This window comes from Parasteatoda tepidariorum, chromosome 1 (assembly GCF_043381705.1).
Source record: "Parasteatoda tepidariorum isolate YZ-2023 chromosome 1, CAS_Ptep_4.0, whole genome shotgun sequence".
In the NCBI taxonomy this organism is placed as follows: domain Eukaryota; kingdom Metazoa; phylum Arthropoda; class Arachnida; order Araneae; family Theridiidae; genus Parasteatoda; species Parasteatoda tepidariorum.
This window is the reverse complement of record NC_092204.1, coordinates 78172080-78196773: the sequence shown is the minus strand read 5'-3', so window position 1 is coordinate 78196773 and position 24694 is coordinate 78172080. Positions and strand designations below refer to the sequence as shown.

Here is a 24694-nt window from a genome sequence, read left to right as displayed (position 1 = left end):
TCTGCAAATCGAGCACACTACGGCTGAAAAATGTTACAACAACTGTCTTTTATCCGTTATAAGGTTACAATGGATTGTGTTACATTTTCAAAATAACATATATAAAATATCTCATACGAGTCTTCCTGTAATAAATTATGAGCTTAAAATATATTTCTCTTATTAATTTTAAGACGTAGAAAGCCATTCTTTCACAAAGGGCTATTAATATTTAAGATTCCAATTAAAAGATTATTTTCTGAAGTTAATGCGCAATAATCTTTTGAAATATATTCATTAAGAAAATCCTTAAAATTTCCTATAGTCTAAATGGTTTATCTCTAAACTTTCCCGCTTGAATGATGTTCGATTACGTTAAGGACATTCTTGCAACTAATCCCCTTTCAGAATTTTGAGATAAATAGCGGGAGCCGTCCAAAAATGCGTGTTTTTTTCATTTCTTGACAAATTTATGTCAAATTTCCATATTCCTGCTATGGGAAACCATCAAAACCAGTGTGAAAAATAATTAAATGTCAATTTATTTTGAATTAGTTTAATTCTCTTGGAAATTCTAGCCTTTGAAGATAATTTATTTAATATATATATATATATANTGGATACGAATTGGATATATATATAAAATAAAATATTTTTAAAAATATTTAAAAATTAAAAAACCGGAAAATGAAATAAAGTAAAGGTATAATCTCGTTCTCAGTTCACACGACTATACCTGCAAAAAGTAGTTCTTTCTAATATTGTATTAATGTAGCTAAAACAAAGTCTACCAATACAATATTGTATTAGTATATTTTGCTTTGGCTATATTAATAAAATATTAGGAAGCACTCTTATCCACGAATATGGTCGTGTGAGCTGATGAGGAGATTATATTAATTGTATTTTATTTTCCGAAAGTGACCAGTTGCTCTACCATCTATAAGTAAATTTAAAAAAGAAAAAAAATAGAGTTTTTAATGTTCAACAGAGCAGTATCAACTCGAAAAAGTTTCCAACAGTCGTTTAGTACAGGATAATAAATACAAAATAAAAATTACCAAAATGGCTGCCATTTTTGTGCATTTGAAGCTTGAATTAAAACTATAAGCAGAATATTTGTAACAGAAACATTATTTTAAGACTGAATGCAACATCTTCCACACTCATTTATAATTTTAATATGCGTTCTAGAAGGTTAAGTCATTTCTCACTTGCCAAGTAAATAATTTATTACTCTAAAGTCAGCCTTTACAACAACATTGAAATTTTAAAGTAAATAAGGAAAAGTAGTCTAGATAAATAGATGTTAATCAAGGCTATTTTCCCCATAGTGTTAAACTAGACTACTCTTTTGACTACTAATCATTTTCCTCTATTGTGTAATCTCAATTGTTCTAAAACAATTTTAATATCATTTGCATTTATATAATTTGATTATAAAGGTATTAGTGTGCAAATTTATACTGGTATGTGATTACTGGTATATCAGTATTCATATGTGAGTAGTCATTCACTCAGTATCTTTTAATTTTTCGGCGTATGTCCTAATCAATTATGATAATCGATATGTTTCATTAAGCCTAATGCTTTTGCTCGTATCTTAGTCAAAACAAAGATAATTATTCCATTAATTTGACGAAATGTTAATTTTTCAGAGAAAGGTTTCGTCAAAACAAAGGAAATTTCAGGAACGTTTTCGTCTTCTATAAATTTTTTACATTGTTGCAGACTCAAAATTAAACTACTTTTTACAGCACTTTTATTTCCAAGTAGCTGGGAATTAGATTCAAAAATGTAAAGCAGAAATGTTACATTAGAGATATATTAATCCCACGAGATAAATGAGTGTTGTTCCTTTATCCATTTAATAAATCAGAGGATATTTAAAAGGGTATTTATTTATAAAAACTCTGTAAGTAACAAATAATGTCTACATAGGAAGTAGGAGAATTTGTGTGATAAATTATCCAGATACATCAATGTTGCGTAAAACCAACAACTATCTCGTCAACGAAAAAGTAGAAAATTGCCTGTTTTTGAAGCTGTAACGCGAACACCAAAATTATGGTTGTTAACGATAATTGCGCTATTGATGAAGAATGATGTAATTTGGGGATATGGCTCTCATTCAGTTAAGGGTACAGTTAATAATTTCCCCTGGGAAATTAATGTTTTTATTATTTAAAAAAAAAGGATCATTTTGTAATTTTCGGTGACTAGATTCAAAAAGAGAAGCTGTTTGCGTGTCAAGAGGTTTAGAAGAGGGCTAATGGCGATAATAAGCTTTAATTTTACTCTGAAACCAATTTAATTTGTTTTTAAGTTTTGAGACCACTCAAATTATCTTTCAGATAAACTTTTTAAGCTTTTTTTAATGATTCATTTAACTTTAACTAACTTATACATTGTTTGTAAGAAAAGAAAACAGCAAAGAAATTTTAACAAAGAAACAGCAAAGAAACAGCAAAGAAATTTTAAAATTGTGAAGAAATGTTAAAAGACAAGATTTTTTTTAAAAGTATAGTTTTAAAGTATAATCTCCAAAGAAAAGTTTANTATATATATATATATATATATATATATTGACGATCATTTTGCTAAAACGTGGTTGAATTTCTGTGATATAGTGCTCAATCTCTTGAAAATATTAATGTGTAGCCATGTGTAAGCATAGGTAACTCAAATTTCAATAAAACAAATTTGTAAATTACTCGAAATCAAAATTTGATAAAAGAAACTTGATTTTACTGAAAGCCTAAGTCAAAACTTTTCTCTATATTTAAAAGGGTTCAGCGGTTTTGCATTGGCACGTGTTTAGTGGAAATCAGCTTTCTAGAATCTTAAATAGAATTTTCTCAAAATTGCATTTTTCATATTATCACACACAATAATTCCTTTAGATTTTGTGAAATTCCTTTTATAATTTCTCTGCAAATTTGCACTCACAAGAAATGTAGTTTTTGTTGTTGCATGTAGGTTTTTCTATTGCATTATTAATTTTTATTTTAAAAGTACTTGAAAATTACTTGCTATATTAAAAGTTCTGTAAATTTTGCTTTTAGAGCTTTGCTAGTTCAATATGGAGCAATTTTGTTAAGATATTTTTTGAAAAAACTTTATGAGCAAGAGAAAATACAAAATTGTATTTTAAGTTTCTTTGTTTTTAAGCAAGTTGTATAGAATTTGTTGGAGTTATGCTTCCAGCCGTTTGCAGGCACTTCGGCAATAAAAACTTATCGGCCACATGAGCATTTTGTTCCACTTAATTTATTTTATTAACTAAATGGAATTAAAATCAAAATCTGCAAAATAATGCAAAAATGAATCTGTATGCGATGTAAAAAAATTCGGTAAAAATACGGTAAAAAAGGTGTCAGTACATTTTATTGTTAATTCCATTTTTACAGAAACATGTTGCGGAACAAAAATTTGATATACCATAATTTTTACAGCAATGATTATCGTAAATTCACTGTGTTAAATGGATCGTTGCTGGGTTGTTATAAAAATAATACTAATGATGATGAGAATTTGAGAGATAAATTGAGGCCGAAACGAATCTGTATAGGTTTGCACAAAACATCATGCCGCAAATGTTCATACTTATCCAGAAGAAATACACTTCATAAAAGACATACCTCTTGCTCTCCTTGGAAGTTGTCCTCTTTTTTTTTTAGGCTACAAGGAAAAAAACATCTAGTCCACTATAAGAATGAGCGAGTCCATGTTATGGGCACTAACATTTTTTTTTTATTTTATGTAGATCACTGACAGAACACAACGTCACACTATTCAACAGGAATCACATAGCACATCAACAGCCGGAAATGAGAGAATTTGTTTTTTTTTAAAAAAAAACAACAGTGGTACACTGGTGGGGATCTGGAGCGGTGGGCAAGGCACAAAAATCGAAGACACCACGAAATGCATCGATGTTATCTCGAAATACTTCCATTTTTTTTTGGCGTGTTAACTATAGCAAAAAGACATAAATTGACTTTTCAAGAAGAGATGTTTACTTCAATAAAAATTATGCACGATGAAGATCGCCACTAATGTCAGCGGAAACACCCACGAGGGGGTGGAAGAAAAACTGTGGAACATCTCCGTCTCTCAAGGAGAGGAGGGGGTGAAAATTAAAAATCCCTGTTAAAGGATCGTAGATTTTGAAGGATCAAATATCGAATGCTGCCCGCTCAAAAAAATGGGCGGTATTTATAAAAAGGCCAGTAGTGGAAGTTAAACTCCCTAAAAAGCAAAAGAACCTAGCTTAAGGAGCAAACTGAAGTGAGTTGACTAACCCCTTAAATTTAAGCATAATTAAACACTAACGGCGACCGTACAGTAACTAAAAACATGTGCTGACATCAAAGACTGCCGAAGGTCAAAGGCGTGAAGGTCGGCAGACAGTGAGGCGTCACAGTAGAGGGTTCAGGGGTGTCGGCCTCATTTCTAGGTCACAATCCCAACAGAAAAATTAAGATTTGGTGACTCAATGTCACACACTGAATTACTCTAATTAAATAAATATTACTGTAAAATTTACGGTATGATATTTTATCATAAAAATGGATTTCACGGCACCCAAAGTGCCAGTATTTTTACCATAATTTGATGCGGAATTTCTTACAGTTTACTTTTATTCAGTGTGCATTCCTCAAACTCTCTGCGGAAAGAAAAAACGCTTTCTTTCAGATATCTGCGGGTATTATTTTTTAAGAAAGAAAATTCAAAGAATAATAACATAAGAATTCTAATGTTTTTCAATACTTAGGAATCGACATAAGACTTTTAATTTCTTTTACAGCATTTTACCATCTTTAGACAAAGTATTGCAAATACTTCAGAGGCTTATTTTTCTTCATTCATTTTAATATCTTTCAAGAAATTCTGGTAAAATACTCTTTCAAAATTAAACTGTAACCAAGTAAAGGATCATTGTTTAGGAGCTCAGCAACATTAGAATACAATAAACTTTCTCTACCTTTTGTGTAGTTTATTACTTTACTTTTGTGTCGAAAACCAAACGTTTTCTTATTTTAATTAAAATCTTGGAATAAGGAATTAGAAAAATTGTGGCTTTTCGTTTAGTTACGGTTTAAGTTGCGAAGACTTTTCCGTGATTTAAAATTGTAATGTGTTTCGAAGCAAACAATGAATTTTACTGCAGTTGTTGGGGAAGTTTTGAAAATGAATGGAACAAAGAATTTTATTCCATTCGTTCCATTTTATTCGCAAATGCAATTATGAGTAAATAAAAATATTATGTGACATTTCTCTACATGACTCTGAGGAAATTTGTAAAAGATGGAATAATTTTTGTAAATTACTCCATATCATTTAGAGAATTACATAAAATATTCTTAATTTCGATATTAAGATTTGATATAATAAAAACATTGAAAATCTAAATATATGGTAAAAAAAAAAATCCTGTAATATTACAGAAAATTAGCGGTGTACTACAGAAAAAATTACTTGTCGGAAAAATATTAACACCAAACCATATTTTAAAGCTTTCTAAATAACAGGTTTTTTTCAGTTGCGCAAGTTGCAATAAAGTCGGTACAGATGTCATCAAAAAAAATTTTTTTTTTTGCGTTGATTGGAATCCAAAATATTGCGCTAATCGTGTCAAGCACAGATTGAGATGTAATTTTACAGTAAATTTATGTAGTTTTAAAGGAAGGAAATGTTCTGTAGGAAAGTTACAAAAATCATTATTTTCTTTCTTGCTTCAGTGTAGTGCAGAACATTTTATTTTAAATTCTAAAAAGCAACAGGTCAAAAAGCTTGATTGAAACTACTGCTCTTGCATTCAGAATCCTCACTTACTATCTCTACTATAATGTTAGATGTTAGTATTTTTTAGAGCTCTAAAAATATCACAGTGAACGATTATGTTGTTGTTGTTGCTAATCTCGGAATCGTCTAGCAGCGCTAGATGACTCCTATGAATCCGAACACCTCCAAAAAGTCCATAAAAAGACTGGAGTCTCGCAGGATCTCATCTTTACCGAACCCCAAACAAGTCAGAATATGCGCAGAGGAGACCATGTCTGTCGAGCACCAATGACATTCAGGATAAGTTTTTTTGGCCCCGGTTGAAAGTAAGGGATCTAGTATGGCTACTCAAGAAGCGTGAAAAGGCAGTTTGATGGGCTCTCGGTCTAAGATTGAAAGATTCTCCCGGTTTATTTGCAAAATACCAAGAGTGGTTGGGAGGAGTTCTTATGGTCTTGACGATTATTTTATAGTTAAAATTAGATTCTGTAAACGATTTTACTTGGTTGCAGTTATTACGATAAAAAATTCGTTGTTATTTGTATTTTTTACAAAGAAAAAATTTGAAATTCTTTTGATTGGGTACTTGGAGGGGGAAAGAAGTGAGATGATTATGTCTAATCCTATGGTTCAAATCAGTATTAATTGGGGACGTCATGCATGTGTGTCGAGCCTGTTTGGCTTCTAAATCAACAAATGCTCCGATGTACCTATGATTGCTTCAATTGCTGGTACCAATCATCTTCTCTAGAGCTAAATAATATATAACACATTTAATTTGAAGTACATATTGAAAATCAAAGATTATTTCTTCGTTCGTTAAGTATATGTTTACAAATGTTGCAGTCAAAATTATTAGCATTTTAAAATTAATTTTATGTAAATATTTTTCTTGATCTGAAAAATTTACAAAAACTGTTACTTCTTTATTTGTAGATTTTTGATCACATAATATAGAAAAATCAAACAGTAAATTTTTTTTTTGTTTTTATGAGGGAAAAAAATTATCGAAAAAGTTTTTTTTTAGAAAAAACTGATGATTTTGTGGCATTTAAATAGCATGAATAATTATTTCTCTTTTTATCAAACAGTTTTTTGTACTAAAATTAAAAATACAGAAAAAGTAAAAAAAAAGCTTACAAATACATATTAAATTTTTAAACGCTTTGTTATTTGGAGAGAAAAGCTTTGCTTTCAGTAATTTTCTTTTTTGCATTATGTAAAAAAAAAATCTTTAAAAGATAGAAATTTTCAGTAAATAAAGCGAAGAATTATAATAATAAACAGACAAGTAAATAAAGTTATGAAAATAATGAACAGGAATAAATAAAAAAAAACTACTATATCATTTTTAAGACTTTTTTCCCTTTTACTTTTTATTTTGGAAATTGAAAATATTTTTGTGGTATAAATCGACACGCTTTAGAATTTTTCTTCTTTGTTATTTTCTGCGAATTTTAAATTGCGTTCGGTATTCCAAAAAAGAGAACTGTTTTTATCCGCGCTAGAAAAAACACCAAAAAAATGAAAAGCGCATATTTTGTGATTCTTGTATGCATATCAAAAATGACAAGTTATGAAAGTTTAAATATTTACATTGGCAAATATTTTTCTTTCTAAAATTTCTCGGATCGTAATCTTATTTATATTTGCCTTTACGTATTATTTTAAGACGTGACTTCTAACTGTAGCTCTTTTGTGTTCAAACATTTCACGCGTATCTAGAGCCTTTTCAAAATAAAATAAAGTTGTGAGTGAAGTTGCAACTGATTTTTTTTTTCAGAGGAAATCTATTTTTCAGTTTCAACAAAACTAGTTATTACTGAATATATTAGTTTCATATGAAAGGAAAAAATACATAATTTTAATAAAATAATATCTTTGATGACTTGCTGAAGTATAGATACTGTGTAAATTTATTTTAAATGTGAGTAGTTCCGATTGGTTTATTCTCTAGGGTGTCTTGTGATATTCATTCCATTTTAGATGCACCTAGATAATTTTTTTAAATTTTTTTCCGCACATGCGCTGTATAAAGCAACTACTTCAATTACTCTTATCTGGCGCAGTTTTTATTATTATTTTTTTTAATTTTAAAGCAATAATTTCGTTATCAGTTTAAAATTGATTCAAACGCTTTAATTTTGTTTTCAAATATTTAAGCTATAGCAAAAGTGGCCATAGACCTAGTATATATTTCGGACATTTACCAAAGGTCTAGTCATACTAGGTCTGGTTAAGTGCCATTGCCCGGCATACATTTGCCCGGTATACCCTACACTGATGTTTTTTTAAGGTCAAGTGCTATTGCCCGGTATACCCTACACTGATGTTTTTTTAAGGTCAAGTGCCACTTCCCGCTATACATTTGTCCGGTATACCCTACACTGATGTTTTTTTAAGGTCAAGTGCCGTTGCCCGGTATACCCTACACTGATGTTTTTTTAAGGTCAAGTGCCATTGCCCGGTATATATTTGCCCGATACTCCAAACACTGATGTTTGCTCTAATCTATCGTCAGTAAGTATTAAAATATCGAATAAGTGTAATTAGATCCACAATTTAATTAATATCAAATCGGATGTAATAAATATTTCGGACATTCACCATAGCGACTAATTTGATTGTCAACATTCACCGGTGAAAGTCAACAACCGCCGATTTCGGTCATTCACAGTAACACATCATTTACATAATAAACTCACCAGGACGATTATTTCATACTTTGCCTAAATAGCATCCGGCATTTCAAAAAATAAAAGTAATTGGTTTTGTTGGCAATGATCTCGTAAGGCGATAAAGAATCATGCATAGTACAGGTAAGGAAGACATTAACCTCGAAGGAAAAGTGGATGAATACCCTAAGGAACCCTAAGGAACTTTCTAGACGCATATCTAGAGCCTTTTCAAAATGAAATCAAGTTGTCAATCAAGCTCTAACTGATTCTTTTAGTTTACATTTATTTTGCAATTTGAAAAAAACTGCTTATTACTGAATATATTGGTTTCCTATGAAAGGAAAAAATATAATTTAATAAAAAAGTGACCTAGACGATTTAATGAAATTAAGATACTGTGTAAATTTATCCTAAATGGGAGCAGTTCTGACTAATTTATTCTCTTTCTTATTTCTGTAAAATTATTTGAGCATCTGATAAATATTATCGGCAATATAGAGCTTTGATTACGTCAAAGTGTTGACCATATATTTTTAAAAATACACACTTTATATATATTTACAATACATATCCATTGATTCTTGAAGGTATTAAATTAGGAAAGCCTTTTTTGAGAAAAGTACTCGCCATAACTATGGTGCGCAATGCCTTAATAAAATTAATCTTTTGGAGAAAACATTGGAATAGAAAAATTTTACTTTTAGGTTAAATTCGCCAAAAGTGTTGTTCTATGCGAACTTTCAAGTGTTGCCTTACTTCAAAGTGTGTTTTAATTTGCAAATGTTCTTTTTTTGTGAAATGTTGAAAGTTACGTTTTAAGGTTTTTGGTAAAAACGAAAAGAAAAGAATTACAGTATAAGTTTTAAAAAAATTCTGAGAAATTTTCTTCGAGTACACCTTTCCCACATCTGAATTTTTTAACCTTTTAAATACATTGACCTATCTCAAATCAAACGATTAAGTGTTTCGCCTTCAAAAATTTCAGGGCTTGAGCACTTAAAAAAACGACGTATTTTTTCCCCAATGTGGCAACAGTCTGGCTCAAACGGTTTCAGCGCCATGCTATGGCAAAGCACTTAAGTTGTAGTTAGATTGATATATTGATGAGTTTACAGTTTTCTTTTATTATTTTAATTGAATTAATCGCTCAATTATTTGTAATCGTTTAGTTATTTGTTTCATTTTAGTTATATAAAATGATCTTTCAAGTTCTATGTTAGTTCTTTAAGGATGTCGAGTTTTAATGAACGTAGTACATTTTGTTATGTAAATTACTTTTGTTTGATTTCTCACCCTTTCCTAGTTCTTATGCTTAGTTTCAAATTCAATAAAATGCATATTTATATAGGTACCATGCACCTTTAATCTTTTTAAATAATTAGGAGAATAAATACAAAAAAGTGTTAATAAAGCAGAATTTTTCTTTTCTCTGCTTAAGTAGAATTTATCACATCGAAGAATAAAGTAAATAAAACAACAAGAATAAATAAAGGTTTGGCAGAAACAGCTTTTACAAACAATACAACTAAAATCTAAAAGATATGGAGTTAATTAGGAAATTTTATGATTTTATATAAGTGCACAATAGGAAAAAATTTCAATACACTAATATAATTTAGCGTAATACATTCTTAATTCAATCTTTTTTTATTGAAATGAAGCATACAACTGAACTTTAAAACTATAATTCACAAAGAATTACTATGTTCCTTTAATCATGCACAGATATAATCGTACAAAAGTAAATAAAAATAGGACAGAGACACTACATAATATACCGTAGAGCGTCAACTCTTCACATCTACTGAATCAACAAACAATTTTCTTTAAGTATTGCTGGAGGGCGCTGTCGGCAGTTGAGTCAGAAAAAACTTCAAGAAACAAGTCTTGATGTCGTCCAAGTTGATCTTTTTTAAGTATTTTAGTTCAAGGGGTAATATGAATCAGTTATAGTTCACTCAAAATAACTGATAATGGTAATGTTCCTTCTTCATATATTTTTGTTTTTTAATAATTTCTATTCTAGAAGGTTGGGAAATTAATGCAATTCTCTAAATTTTATTGACGCAAGTAACAGTTTTAGATAGAAAATTTTAGTTTTTGAATGCATGAAAATCAACGGTATTAATATTATTTGTATAATTTTTGAATGGAGTTCACCACAAATACATATGCATTCAATTGTTGCATGACATTTACATTTTCATTTATTTTTGCAGTAGATTTATTATAACACGTTCCAAAAAATAAGTTAACAACAAAGGACACCCCCTCATGGTTTCTAATATATTCTTAAATATAATTGCGTAAAGCCATCTTGTTTCTATAGCACGAAAAAAGTCACCGTTCTATTATATCAGCAAACTTTATTTTTGCAGTTAAAGAAAATAATATATAATTTATATATTTGACTGCATTTGATGTTTATAAATATTTTAATTCTGAAAAACATTTGAGGTATACTATGGAAATTTAAAGAACAAAAGAAAATGTGATTTATTTAGAGTTACATCTTTAACTTCTTTGCTAAAAGCCTAGGAAGGGAAACTGTCAACAAAAGATACATTTGTTTCAGATTACTTTCTTATTTTCAATTCATGACGTCATAATGATTATCCTAATTCACTTAAAAACATAAGTCAAAATTTTATACTGTCTTTCTTGGAACTGGCAATGTCTTTCAACAGCATGTTTATTTCCACGCTTTTCTAAAGACCAATTCAAGTAAAGTAGCATTGTCTAAGAGTTGAAAAAAAATGAATTTAGATTTGTTATTAAAAGCCGCACAATTCGTTGAGGGAAATTCAGACCACGACTATTGTCTTCCTAAAAATGTAAACTGTGAGATTCCCCTTAAACTAGAAAAGGAAAAATCATCCCGTAAGCGAGGATATCATAATGAGCTTGAACGAAAAAGACGAGCTGATATGAGAAACTATTTAGAGAAATTAAAGAAGTTGATTCCATGCAGCCAAAGACAGAGTAGAATTTCAACTGTGAAACTTTTAAATGAAGCTGCTTTGTACATAAAGACACTGAATGTCACATCTCATCGTCTGGAAGTAGAAATCACTGAGTTGAGTTTAAAATTTCAATTACTGCAAAGGAAACATCACGAAATGAAGAATGGTAGTTTTGATGAAGGGCAAAATTCATTTGACTCTGAAAGCTCATTTGCATTGTGTTGTTCTAAATAATAGCAAGCTGAAAATTATTTTATTTATTATGTTTTGAATGCTATGTTTATTGTAAATGATTTTGAAAATTTTGGAGGATATATTCTGTTGCACAGAACTGAAGAATAAAACTTTTTTTCTCCATTCTTTGCCGTTATTTGCTAGCATATGAAATTGTACTAAAATAACAAAATGCACTAGTTTAAAAAGTAAATTTTAGAATTGTTAATTTATTTAACCTAAAATTTTATTTTTTGTTCTTTTTTATAAACTTTCCTAGTGATACCTTTTTAATGTAAGATCAATCACTAATGTGTTTGCAACGCAAAAAAAAATATTAAAATATACAAACGAACTTAGTTTTACTTACAAAACTAGCCACTTAATTGTTACTGAACATCATAATATACCCGACACTTATATTGAGTTATATTTTAATTCATAACATCTTAAAAATATGCCAGTTCTTGACAACTAAATTCCTTTTTAAATACAACCATTATCACTCTAGCCATACTTCTATTCATTTAATGTTTTCCTTTTGATGTTTGAAAAATAAAAATAAATTTATAGGTTCCAAGTATGTATTATATTTCTAAGTTCTTAAAATTACTTACAAAACTTTTAATAGATATCAAGCAATCTGATTAACACCTTACTTATTTGCGTCATAATTAAATGTGTTCGAGTTAAAAAATTGTATTATGAAGTTTTACTCGAATAAATCGTTAATATGACGCATAAATTAAATTACCTGAAATTTACTGAATTGAGTATAAAATATTCTGGGCATTTTAGATGATCTTACTTTTTATTGTAAATAAATAAGTCACTATACAATTTTCTTGCACTCTATTCAATAAGAATATACTTGGCTTTTTGTTTGGCGATTTTGATCAAGATACGCATGCATATTTTAAGTCAACTAACGAATATATTAAAAAAAATTTTGGTATTAAAATGCTTTATTTTATTTTATTTATTTTATTTTTGTAGAAAATTTTCTATGATTTTGTTTGAGTTTTGCTTATCAAAATTTTAACAAAAATTGTTACTCACAAAATTTTGATCACTTAAATGGAATCGCGATTTAACTTAAAAAGCTAAAATGATAGTATGTTGAAATCGAAATACTACCACCTGTTTACCTATTTGGCAATAGTTCTTAATAAATAGGCTATTGACAAAAAGAAATTTATAAATATCATTGAAGAAAAATCGGTTATTTTTCTTCAGAAACATCAAAAACCATTTTCTTCAAAATAGCATGAACCGCCTATCAAACATTTTTATTAAGAGGAGCAACTGAATTGCAACTTTTAAAATATAAAAATAATTTTTAAATATTACTAAAGAAAAATGAAATTTTAGGAAATAATTTGGGTGATGAAAGTATTGAAAGAAATCCTTTTTCATTATACTTATTTAATATTTCTAATTAGACATGTAGAAACATTTTTCAAAAATGAGATTTTTGAAGTTTACTACTGAAAAAATCCACGTGTGAGAGAGCTTGAAAGAAAGAGCCATTACACAATTATGGGACGCTAATTTCAGAATACGATTAGCTTATGTGCGCCTTTTATTTTAAAATTTTTTTATCTGTCATCATTGATTTAATTTTTATCTTTAGAAGTTTATTATAGAGGATGCTACGAAATAAAATCAAGTAAAGAAGAATGGAAATTTTTATGGGAAGGATCTTATTTTATAACTGCCGTTGAACATCCGACCCAATTTTGGTGTTACGGCTACCAATGTTCAATTCCGTAGCCTTATAATTTTGAATCCTATCCAGAAGACAAGGGAATTCCTGGATCAAGTATTGGGAGAAATTTTCCTTCGTGGAGGACTTTTTCTTGAAGCTAACCCGCATTTGCATTACATGGAGAGGAAAATCATGAAAACCTCTGACGGTTAGCCTGACAGCAAGGGGACTCTAACTCATGATCAATCTACCAATGAGGATAGTTTACGTTAGTAACTATCCTCATTGGTAGATTGATCTGCGCGAGCCAGGCGCGGAATTCGATTTAATCAGCCATCGCGGGAAATTCGAAACCGGTTCACCTCATTGGAAGGCGAGCGCACTACCCCCTAAGACTCCACTGCTCCGATTGGATGGATTAAATTTGTATTATAACCCGCGTTAAACAGCTGACCCAATTCAGAATTTACAAATTCAATGTTCAACTATGCACCTTAGTAATTTTGAACTCAACCCAGAAGACACGGATACTCCTGGATCAAGCACTGGGACTAACTAGCCTTCGTGAAGGACTTACTGATGGAACTAATCCGCAATTGCGGTACATGGAGATTAAAAACACGGTTATTTAAAACCTTCCTCGGTTAGTCCGACGCCAAGAGAAATCTAACCCATGAACGGTCTACCACTGAGGATATTTTACGCCATTACCGTGGTCGGTGTGAGCAGGAAGCAAAGTGACATTTCTCCACCTCTGGGATTTGAACCTGAAGCACCTCATAGGGATGTGAGCTCCCTGTACCCTGAAACACCTGGACTGTATTTGTTTATTTATAGTATATTTGTAAGGAAATGGTGAGTTTAAAAATTAAAAAATAAAATAATGTACTTTTCGGTTAGTCTAGTAGAAGCGGAAAGTCGCCAAAAAATTGCAGATCTTCGCCAAAAAATGTAGACCTTTATTTATTGATTTTTTTTTTTAAATAAATAGTTGAATTTTCTTGCTTACCAAAAATGTTCCCGAAAAGAACTATATTCATAAACAAGTTTATTTTCGTCATTTTATCAATTAATAGGAAATGAACATTTGTTGAGCTGGTAAAACTACCTTACTTTCTAAGCTAACTTTTGGCGCCTTTATGGTCACAATCCGAGACTTATCCGAGATCAAATGAAAACGAAAGCAAGCAATGATAATTTCCATTTAATTTCGAAATTTTTTAAACAGCGTATTAATTATTTTATCAGAATGATAAAAAAGTTTGCTGAAAGAAACTTGAGTTTTGAAATAGTGCTCTTAAGTGTGAAGCTAAAAAAAAAAAAAATTCACAAAAAGTTTGCTGTTCGTAAAGTTATCAATTGCGACAGAAAGCAATAATTCATACGCCCCAAGTGAAAATAAAATACAATTATTTCAATCTTGCTAATCATTTCATATCATTGAAAAACTAATGACCTAGCGTAATATACATCAGTGTGAAATTATCAGCGTGAAATCAATGGCGTATCAGTGTGAAATTACTCATAAAAATGTTTGTTAAAGACTTAAATGCATGTTAGTCATTCTGAAGCTATATATACCACTAAAACCTTTTATCACTTGGACAGAGATATCAAGTGCATATCGTTTTAAAACATGCATTTCAAGTATTGAATACATTAATTATTTAAGAATTAGTATTTTAAGCACTTAATAAGAAAGTGCTGGTGAAGGTTTGCCAAATAATTCACAGTTAAGGAAAAATTTTAATTTTTTTTTTGGATGTTTCTTATAAAATATTTAAGTTTCCTCCATATATATCATTTCAGATATTAAACATAATACCTCTCAGACAAGAGAACATTCTGCGGTGTTCAGGAGAAAATTTGTCGCTCAAGCCACTGTTCCTCTTGGAAACTTAGAGGTCTTTTTTTTTATAAAATATTTAGGTTTTCCCTGTCTNAATTTTCTCTATTAAATATGTTTATTTAAATTAATATACAATATAAATTGCAATAATGTTGTGAAAAATATTTATTTTTCAAAAATTTTGTCCCGAAGGTAGTCGGATACCTTAAATGGGAAAGGGGATTCTCCCCGGTTTATATCTCAGAGAAAAATAAGTTTTCTCCTGCAAACGCTTTCCAAAAGAGAGTTAATTTAACGCCTTTTCATACTCCAGCACTCATCGAATTTCTGGAACTAATGCAGCCGCCCGGAATAATATAAATCATAAGGACTTTACCGAACAAGTTGAAACAGAGGAAGTTTCTAGGATACTAAATGGAATTCGTGCCCTCTGGCGATAAATAAATGTGATTTTCTTCAACCTAATGTACTTAGTAAAAGAGCCACTTGTATCACGTAGAGCATGCAGTTGTAATAAAATATGTCTGCTGATTTACTGAGCGAAGTATATGGGTGATGAAATCTCAATTTGATTTGCTCAGCAGTGAAACTTTTGCTTGATAAACATAAACGTGTAACCGGATAGTTTTATTTGATCAGTTATGGATTTACATCAATGAAAGAAAAATAGCGAAAGATTTATCAAGATATTATCTAAATGAAGTTAGATTTGTAGCAAATGTATTATTTTTTACATGTATTTCGTATATTATAGGGATAATAATGTTATCTAGAATAGTGGTAATAATAGAAGGTGATAGAAAATAACTTGAATGCATATAATATTAATGAATGTTATAAAATTCAAATGCTTATTCAAATATTGCTACCAAATTTTCAATAAATATTTACTATATTGTAAAACATTTCACCATTATGTTCGGTAATCGCCAAAAAGTCTTTAAATCACCGTATTCTGACCGTAAAAATAAATTTATATTCGCAAAGTTATAATGACTGCAATAATGCAGGTTTACCCATAAATTTTTCTCGTAAATTATCTGGCTACTGGTCGTAAATCAATTTTATACTCGTAGGAGTTCGGGAGTTCACGTTTTTGAGACTCAGGTGATTCGTTTATGGAATTAAAGCGAGGTAGTGCAGTGCAGCTATCTGTCGAGGATTGATAGAGTTGTGTACTCGTTGACTGTGGTCATTAATGAAAAGGAATGCGATATAGATGTTCTTTGGTGCTTTCTGGGATCGAATTCATGATCTTTGTATCCGATTGTGCGAAACCACTATGGGAAAAATGAGGAAACCAAGAATTGAGTTAAAAGAGCTTTAATAAGCTGGTCGTTTCATTTTAGGGTCAATTCTAATAATTTAACTGAAGTTCGTTACAATTACGGGCACTGACTTTTTTTCTCAAAGAGAGTAGCTGGGCTTTTAAATTAACGGTCAACTGTCCGAATTTTACGAAAATGCCTTAAAGTGAAAATTTTCGCAATGACTTATAGCCGCAAAATTTTTGGCTATAAGTCATGACTCGCCTACTGACAGTTTGAGTCACTTACGTCACAAGGATTTTTTTAGAGATGACAATTTTTTTAATGTAAATTAACATAAACCTTTGTCATCACAAAATGAACCAAATGGAAACATTTATTGGCTTCAAGTCTGGAGAATGAATTGGTCACTATTGCACTTTTAAAAAAGTTTGGAAAATGTACCTTACATCATTCTTACATCATTCTTTTACATCATTCTTACATCTTCTCATCATCCTGAAGAAAGTCTCATTTTTGCTTGAAACGTTTGAGACCAAAGAGCCGTAACATTTTAAGACGAGTTTTCGATATGATTCGATCAATATACTTGGTTTAAACTGAATCTAAGTTATTCCTTAATGATAATTCAATCTTACTCTATATCAATTACTTAGATTCTCGTTATGAATGGAAAATGTATTACCTTCATAGGTTAATTCTGAAAAAAGATTGAAAAATCAATATTATACTAATGTACCTGTAATTTATTTATTTACAGTTGGGACTCAACTGAAAGTGACTTTTCTAGATACAGCGGGTGATATGCAATTTCCAGCGATGAGACGTTTATCCATAGCCAATGGTCAGGCATTTCTTCTAGTCTACAGTATCGACAATGAGGATTCCTTCCGAATAATTAAACAATGTTTTGAAGAAATAAGAGAACAGAAACCAGATTTTCAGGAACTGCCTATTCTAGTAAGCTAGTGCCTAAAACTTTTCGTATCTGCATAGGCATTTAAAAATTCGATAAATATATCTCTTTTTGAAACCAATATTTTGAATTAGAATTGATAAAAAAAAACATAATTCCTTCTGTAACACTAAGCCAAGTTATTTTGACACAAAACATTGTTTAAGGAGAATGCGATTAGGATATTTATTTTCCGAAAATTTTAAAAAAATTGCAAAATATATCAGTAGGTGGCATCGTTAGCTGGAAAAAATATAAGCAGTGTTTTATGTCACAAGTCTGACCCTTCACTCTAAAATAGTTGTACAGGTGTCTCGTTTAAATTTGTCAGCAGGCTGCAATGTGTTCCTTCTATAAATAGTGGTAATTTTAACATAATTAATAATGGTAATTTTAATCTATAGTTTTTCTTGCCCAGTAGCAATAACTTTTGAGGAACTTTTTTGCCTTTTTGAAACTTTGTAAAAATAGCTGAACTTTTTAAACTTTATAACTCCTTCCATTTTTTAAGCAGTCTTTTAGTTTTATATTAAATTCTTTTCTTTAATAATTGGGAATTTGCACTGCCCATTTTTTAAAGTTAATGTTAAGTAGATCACAGGAGGTGGTAGTAAAATTTAAAAATCAAAATAATTCAGGAATATATTTTAAAGAGAAATAGTGTGTTTAATAAAGCTACCTAAAATCTCTTTTTGCAATCTTTATTTTATATTAAAGCATACATTAAATTAATTTGATAAATATTAAGAGCTTTTTATACAGACATATATATTTAAAAAAATATTTATACTAAAGACAAATTCGAGAAGTATGTGTACTTCCATTAAGACAAGCCCCGTAATAATTCTTATTCTGAAATCTTTTACCCTTATTTAGTCTCTATAAAATTTCAGTAATAAATTAAATGCACAGTATTTATTTTTCATAACTTTTTTTCTGTGAACATGACAAGCATTGCTAGGTTTTCTGAGAATATTTACGTTACAAATAAAAAGCTAAAAACGGAAACATTTCCTAATTATATTTGTTAATTTAATAGGTTGTAGGGAATAAATGTGATGTCCCTGAAGACCGCCGTCAAGTAAAGAAAGAAGATGTGAACGAGTGGGTGTTTTGCGAATTACCGAAACTGAGAGCTAAAATTATGGAATGTTCCGCCAAAGATAACACCAATATTAGAGAAGTGTTTAGGTCATACCTTCAACTAGCCAAGATAAATATTCCCACTGAACATACAGCTCTTAGGCGCCGATCTAGTACACATGTCACAATCGGTAGACCACTTAGGTATGTGTTCTTTTATCATAATATATTTTTAGTATTACAACTTTAAAACTACTGATATTAATGTTTACCACGGGTTTGAATATTAATATTTTTTTTATCGTTTGGTACATGAGTTTCTCAAACGAATAGTGGACATGGGGGATAACTTTAGCATAAAGTAGTAATAGCAGCACCACAAATAAGGTTATAAAGGAATGTACGATGAGTGCACCTCATTTTACTCACAGATCATTAATCAATTCACATGAGAGTATTTAAAGTGGATGTACATTCGAGGCTAAAAATAATTTTTTAGAACAGAACAATGCGAAATAATTCAATTCAATCTTTAGTTGCAGAAGGTAGTCGCACCATTCCTTTGTTTATGTCATAATTATTACTTGAAAGATGCATCGAGCCGTGATAGCAACACTTGTATCATTTTAGAAAAAACAGCAATATATTCATTAAAGTTCTTAGAATTCGATTGTCTTGGGTCTTGGCATATCCAATAATAAGGAACGCCCTTCCTTTAAATTTTTACAGCATTTGTAGACATCAGTTGTCCTTTACTGTGTCCCACATAAAGAACCAACACTTGATAATATAGTCAGTATATTTACTTTCTGTCAATAAAAATCGTATTGCTCTGTTTAGGACACATTTGTGTCAGCTGGATTTTACATTTCCTTTCAACGCCCTCTTGTGAAGTGGCAAATCATTTACACGTAATCTGAAGGGTACTACTCGTTACTTCCTTAATTTATGACATGGCTCTGATATAAAAGCAGCATTTTTGACGTTCGAACTTACCTTCATTTTCAGTTTTGGTAACGCTATTATTAAATGGCGAACATCCTTTTACGTTTTGATTTTCAAATCATATGAAAACCAGATCATGAATCTCCGAATCATTTAAGTGTTTTATCAACATTTAAGTTGTTGGGAGTGTTTTTCATATAACTTGATAATGCAATCTTAATCATGTTAGCTAGACTACTTTCAGAAGTTAGATTTTAAGAACATGTCAGGACACCAGTAAATAAATAAATGGCTGTGTGACTGAAAAATGACCTACAATTTGGAAAAACATTTAAAGTAAAAGGGAAGGAAACTGAAATGTACGTTTTTTACTAAAGAAACTAGAAAGTTCTTTCCAAATTTCAAAATTAGTTGCAAAGTTTATCAACAATTTGCATTGATGTCTTTCAAAACTAACTATGGCATGATGTTTTCACCTGCATGACAGTTCATTCCAACTTAAATATTTTCAAGAGTGCCCCTTAATTTTTTCCTCTGGAGATGCAAAGTTTGCAGCTCCAAATGGGAGTTATTTTGAAAATAGGTTCAGTTTATATCAGATAAACTGATCTACATTGTGTTGATAAATTTTAAAACCAATTTTGAGGGAGAACACATAAAATTGAACACTTCTATTTTCTTATGTTTTCCCTTAATTTATTTATCAAATCGTCGAATTTTTCGGCAGCATCTGATATGAGTTTCGGCCAATTGCTGGAACCTCGTCCACAAATTCTATATTTCCAAACACTTATTTTATTCTTTTGTCATAATGAAACGACTTTAAGGTATTAAAGCCTATTTCCTTCAAATTAATACTTTATTTAATGATCTCAGTTCTGTTAGAGCTCTGCATGAAATGCATAGGAATATATTGAACCCACTGCGATTTTTTTCCTTATTTCTATCCGAGGGGAAACTTTATTTTTCTATTATTATTCATCATTTTTGTCACGTTTTGGTCAATCTTGTTTTTTCTATATGAAGTGCGTGTTAGCGTGTGTGAAGCTTATTAACTGCATTTTGACTATCATGAAATGATAATAGATATAAATTAACACCGCATCCGATTTTTGAAAGTGTTTAAGTCAGATTTAACTGCAATTTACTCAAATTCAAGTCCAGACACGATGTTTGCATGATAAACAATTATGTGCTGATGAAGGAAAGTGTTGAATAATAAGTGGCGAGAACAAGATTGAGAAAACTGATAAAATAAAAGTTTAAAGAATATCTTAGCACGGTTTTTCGAAGCTTTTTTGCCAAGGAAACTAAAAGAAACACAGTTTAAGCGTCTTACACTTGAATCAACAATCAAACTATACATACCATCTTGCTGTAATGAATTTTCTGGGCATTAGAACAGACAAATAACTGAAAAAAATTTAAAAGTTAATAAGCTTTCTTAAAAATCGCCAACATGGGGACATTTTTTTACCTAGATGAAAATTATCAAAATCAATGCATTTTATTCCAATTTTTTGCAAATTTTTATGGGTCCAGATAATACAGCATTGGAATAAGTTATTAATTATTATTAAAAAATTAGACAGCAAACGCTTTTCATATTCATTTAACAGTAGCTTTTCTCAATATTGACGTTTTGCGCTATTTTCAGAATACAGGGCGCTGATTAAAGATGGGTTAAATTTGACCCAGCAGTCAAGAGTAACTGTTGCAAACTCACATCAGTTATGAAAAAAGCAATTTATTCGAAAAAAAGCATCCTTTCATTCATTGCGGAGCTTTCAAAAACATCCTCAGTTGAATAATATTTAAAAACATAAAAAGCTCAAAACGTTAAAAATTATGTAAATAAAAATGAAAATAACTATAAACAATTTTTTTATATCGTTATTATTATAATTTTAGAAATAAAATCTTTTGATTATTTATATGATATAAATCTCAATTTTACATTCAACATCAATATTTTTGCAATTGATTACTATAATAATTATTTTTGTTATTGAAAATTACATTTAAATTTTTCAAGAATTATCGTAATGAGAGATAAAATTTATGATACTGAAAATGCATTCCTGCAGAATTAATTATGACATTAATCATAACGGATTTTTTATTATAAGTTTTACTAAAAGGAATTATAAATTCCTCATTTTAAAAAACAAATAAAATTTCACTATAAATGTGTACGTTTTATTCTTGAGCTCATTTAAATAATCTGCATTTATTACATGTAAATCAAAACAAATGATAAAGTAAATACTAAAATCCCACAATTCTTCAAATTCGTTTCTTAAATTCAAATATTTAATTCCTTATAAAAAAGACCTTTAAAACGCACTGTTTATTATTGTATACATTAAATTAGATAAAATCGTTCTATTTATTTAATAAAGTAATGTTGTGTAAAGAGTATAGAATGCCACTTAAGAGAATTGATACTTAACTAGCTTTGTTTATTCAAAATAAACTGAAAATAATAGTTGCTGACGTAAGCAAATGACGCGTTTCAACAACCAATCAGGATCGAGATACACTACGTCCACTTGCAGGTATCCCATTACTAAAACTAAAAAAGCATCTTTGGTGTCAATACAAGTAAGGTTATGTTGAAATGCAGGCGTTTTAAAACGTTATATATAATAAAGAGTCACGTAAATGTTGCGATAAACTTCTGGGGGAGTTAGGATTAAAATTGCATAAAAACCCATGCGCAGAAATTTCGTTGTGCTTAGTTTGCCGTGTTTTCCTATAATGACTAGTTCCGAAGTACATGAAGAAACAATTCAAAATAGAGATGCACCCCCAACGGCGAATGGCGATTTTTCCGGTCATTGGTTCCTAAGCAGTTTTATTTCTGAAGATGTGCCCTAACTCCGATACAAGTTTGTCGCAACATTTATGCAGCTCCCTGTTACATATGACGTTTTTAAACTTATATATTTCGACAAAAAGCAGACTAAAAATGTTATTTTTTTAAAAAAGCAAAACTGTAGCTTATGGCGACTGCAGATTTAAAATCAGCAAGTATCTAAGATTCGTTGAAAAATTTCATACAGCAGGAAAACATAATTGTTCTTCAGTGTGATTAACTGGAATTAATGTGTAAACTTTTATTCAGGTTTAACAGCAGCCTAAGTCCACAGAGGGAATCTGAAAGCAGTCCAGAAACGCAACAGCAATCGACTTCTCAGAAGCAAACAAAACCTCGTAGCCGTAGTCTCATTCGACGCACGAGCAAAAAAACCAATAAACTCAAGGATGCTGCGCCTGGATGTAGCAATGACAGCGATTGTCATATCTCATGAAGTTTCAAACGTGTCCAAACATGATCTTTACTTGACTGCATGGATGTATTGAAAATTAAAATTTTCTCATCGGAAAAAAAAACTTTTTTTGGTCATCATGATTGTGTTGAAGTCTGTTGAAGTTTAGCAACATTGCCACATGAATGATTTCAGTTGGTCTTCTTAGAATATTTAAGTAGAAATGTTTATTTTTGAATGTGATGTTTGTACATTGCTTTTTCGCAATGCTATCAAAAAGGATAAAAAAGATCAATTAATATAATGTTGATGTTATTTATGTGTTGAATGAAATTCTGAGATAGAGTTAATTTATAGGAATGGTTAAGTTTCATTTATGTGTTGCATTGTTGTAAAAATGTTGTTGTACATAAAAATGAATTTATAGAATAAACTAGTAAATGTAAAAATATAATATTATTATTATTAAGCAGATTATGTAAAATTGAACGCTAATAATCGAAGTTATTAAACTTAATTTGAAATATTTGAATCAATATATGAAATTTGTTATTTATTAATTCATTATGACTACTTCAATTAAAACTATTAAAAAATTAAAAAGTTTGTTAGTTATATGCAATATGTACAATTTTAAGTGTACTATGCTTATCTCACAATGAAAAAAAATTTATATCAATAATTATTTGGAAAAACTGGCATAACAATAATCAAATAGGCATAAATAATTAGTATTTAAATATCTGTTAGATATATTTAACTATTAAAAATAAATACTTGCTTATTTAGTTTAAGAATTGTAGTAACACATTTTTCATTAAATTAAAGAAAATGCTTGTTTCTATGAGAGGCTATGATTATAATTAGTTTTCTTTATTATATCAATTTGCTTCTGCATTTAAATGATATAACTACTATGTAAATTGCACAAAAAATAATTGTAAAAAAATGTGGCGAATATAGTTTAGAGTTTAGAAATTAAAAATAATATTAAGTTGCAAATAAAGTTTTGTCTTAACCATGGTTTAAATTTTAATTTATGTATTTCGTTTAATACGTTTATCTATGTTATTTTTTGCCCCTGATGCAATATGATTTTTGTCTATCTGAATCAGGGAAATAGTGATACTAAATTACAGTTGCATTGCTGCAAGCAATGATTTTGAAAAAGTTAATTAAAAATGTATGAAATCAAAAAAATTCTATTTTTATAATAATATTAGTAACTTTAATAATTGTAAAATTATTGTCTTAACAAAGCATTATAAATTTTAATGTGAGGCATAATATTTATTAAAATGCTTATAGCACTATTGTTTAAAAATTTTTGTACTTCAGTCTAATGAATTTATAAGCTTGGTGTTTGATGATTAAGTTTTTTATGATTTTTATTTTGAAAAAAAAAAAACAACAACTTGAATTCGGTATTTATACTTAAAATAGTTTTCCTTTACTATAAGAAATCAAATTTTATTCAAGTACTAAAAACCATTTTAAATTTCGAACTTATTAGGATAGAAACGTTAACTATTAGGAAGGACAGTAACTAATATGTTTAAATTGGATATTTCGATTTAAGTATGCTTAATGCAGAATTTAAATAAAGAATATTTAATTAAAATATACTTTCAAAAATTTAGAATATTTTATTAAAACTCGTAGCATTAGAATTTTAGTAGCTTTCATAGAATAATACATTATTTTTTCGTAAGAAAGAAATCGTCTTAAAATTTAATAGTGTGCACCTTTATTTTAAAAATACTTCGTATTTTTAAAAAATATTAATTAATAATAACTAGTAATTATTCCACTGATGAATAGAACTAATTACTAACAATATTGTTCCTTATGTAAAAAAATAACAACTGTCACTAGTTAAGTTGTGTTTAGTTATTTAATGCTTTTAAATATGTGACAAAAGTTATGCTTTACACTTATTATAATATATATATATATATATATATATATAAAAAACACGAAGAAAATTAAGAAAA

The 24694-nt window shown here is 29.4% G+C and overlaps 1 protein-coding gene across 1 annotated transcript in view; it reads left to right on the top strand.

Moving 5' to 3' along the window:
- The window catches only part of LOC107448125 (ras-related protein Rap-1b-like), a 101155-nt gene extending 77285 nt beyond the window's left edge, over positions 1-23870 (top strand). The window contains exons 3-5 of the mRNA XM_021144999.3: positions 17206-17405; positions 18440-18687; positions 22556-23870. Coding sequence (XP_021000658.1) covers positions 17206-17405; positions 18440-18687; positions 22556-22742 — 635 coding nt within the window. The 3' untranslated portion in view covers positions 22743-23870. The remainder of the gene's footprint in view (positions 1-17205; positions 17406-18439; positions 18688-22555) is intronic.
- The last annotated feature ends 824 nt before the right edge of the window (positions 23871-24694 follow it).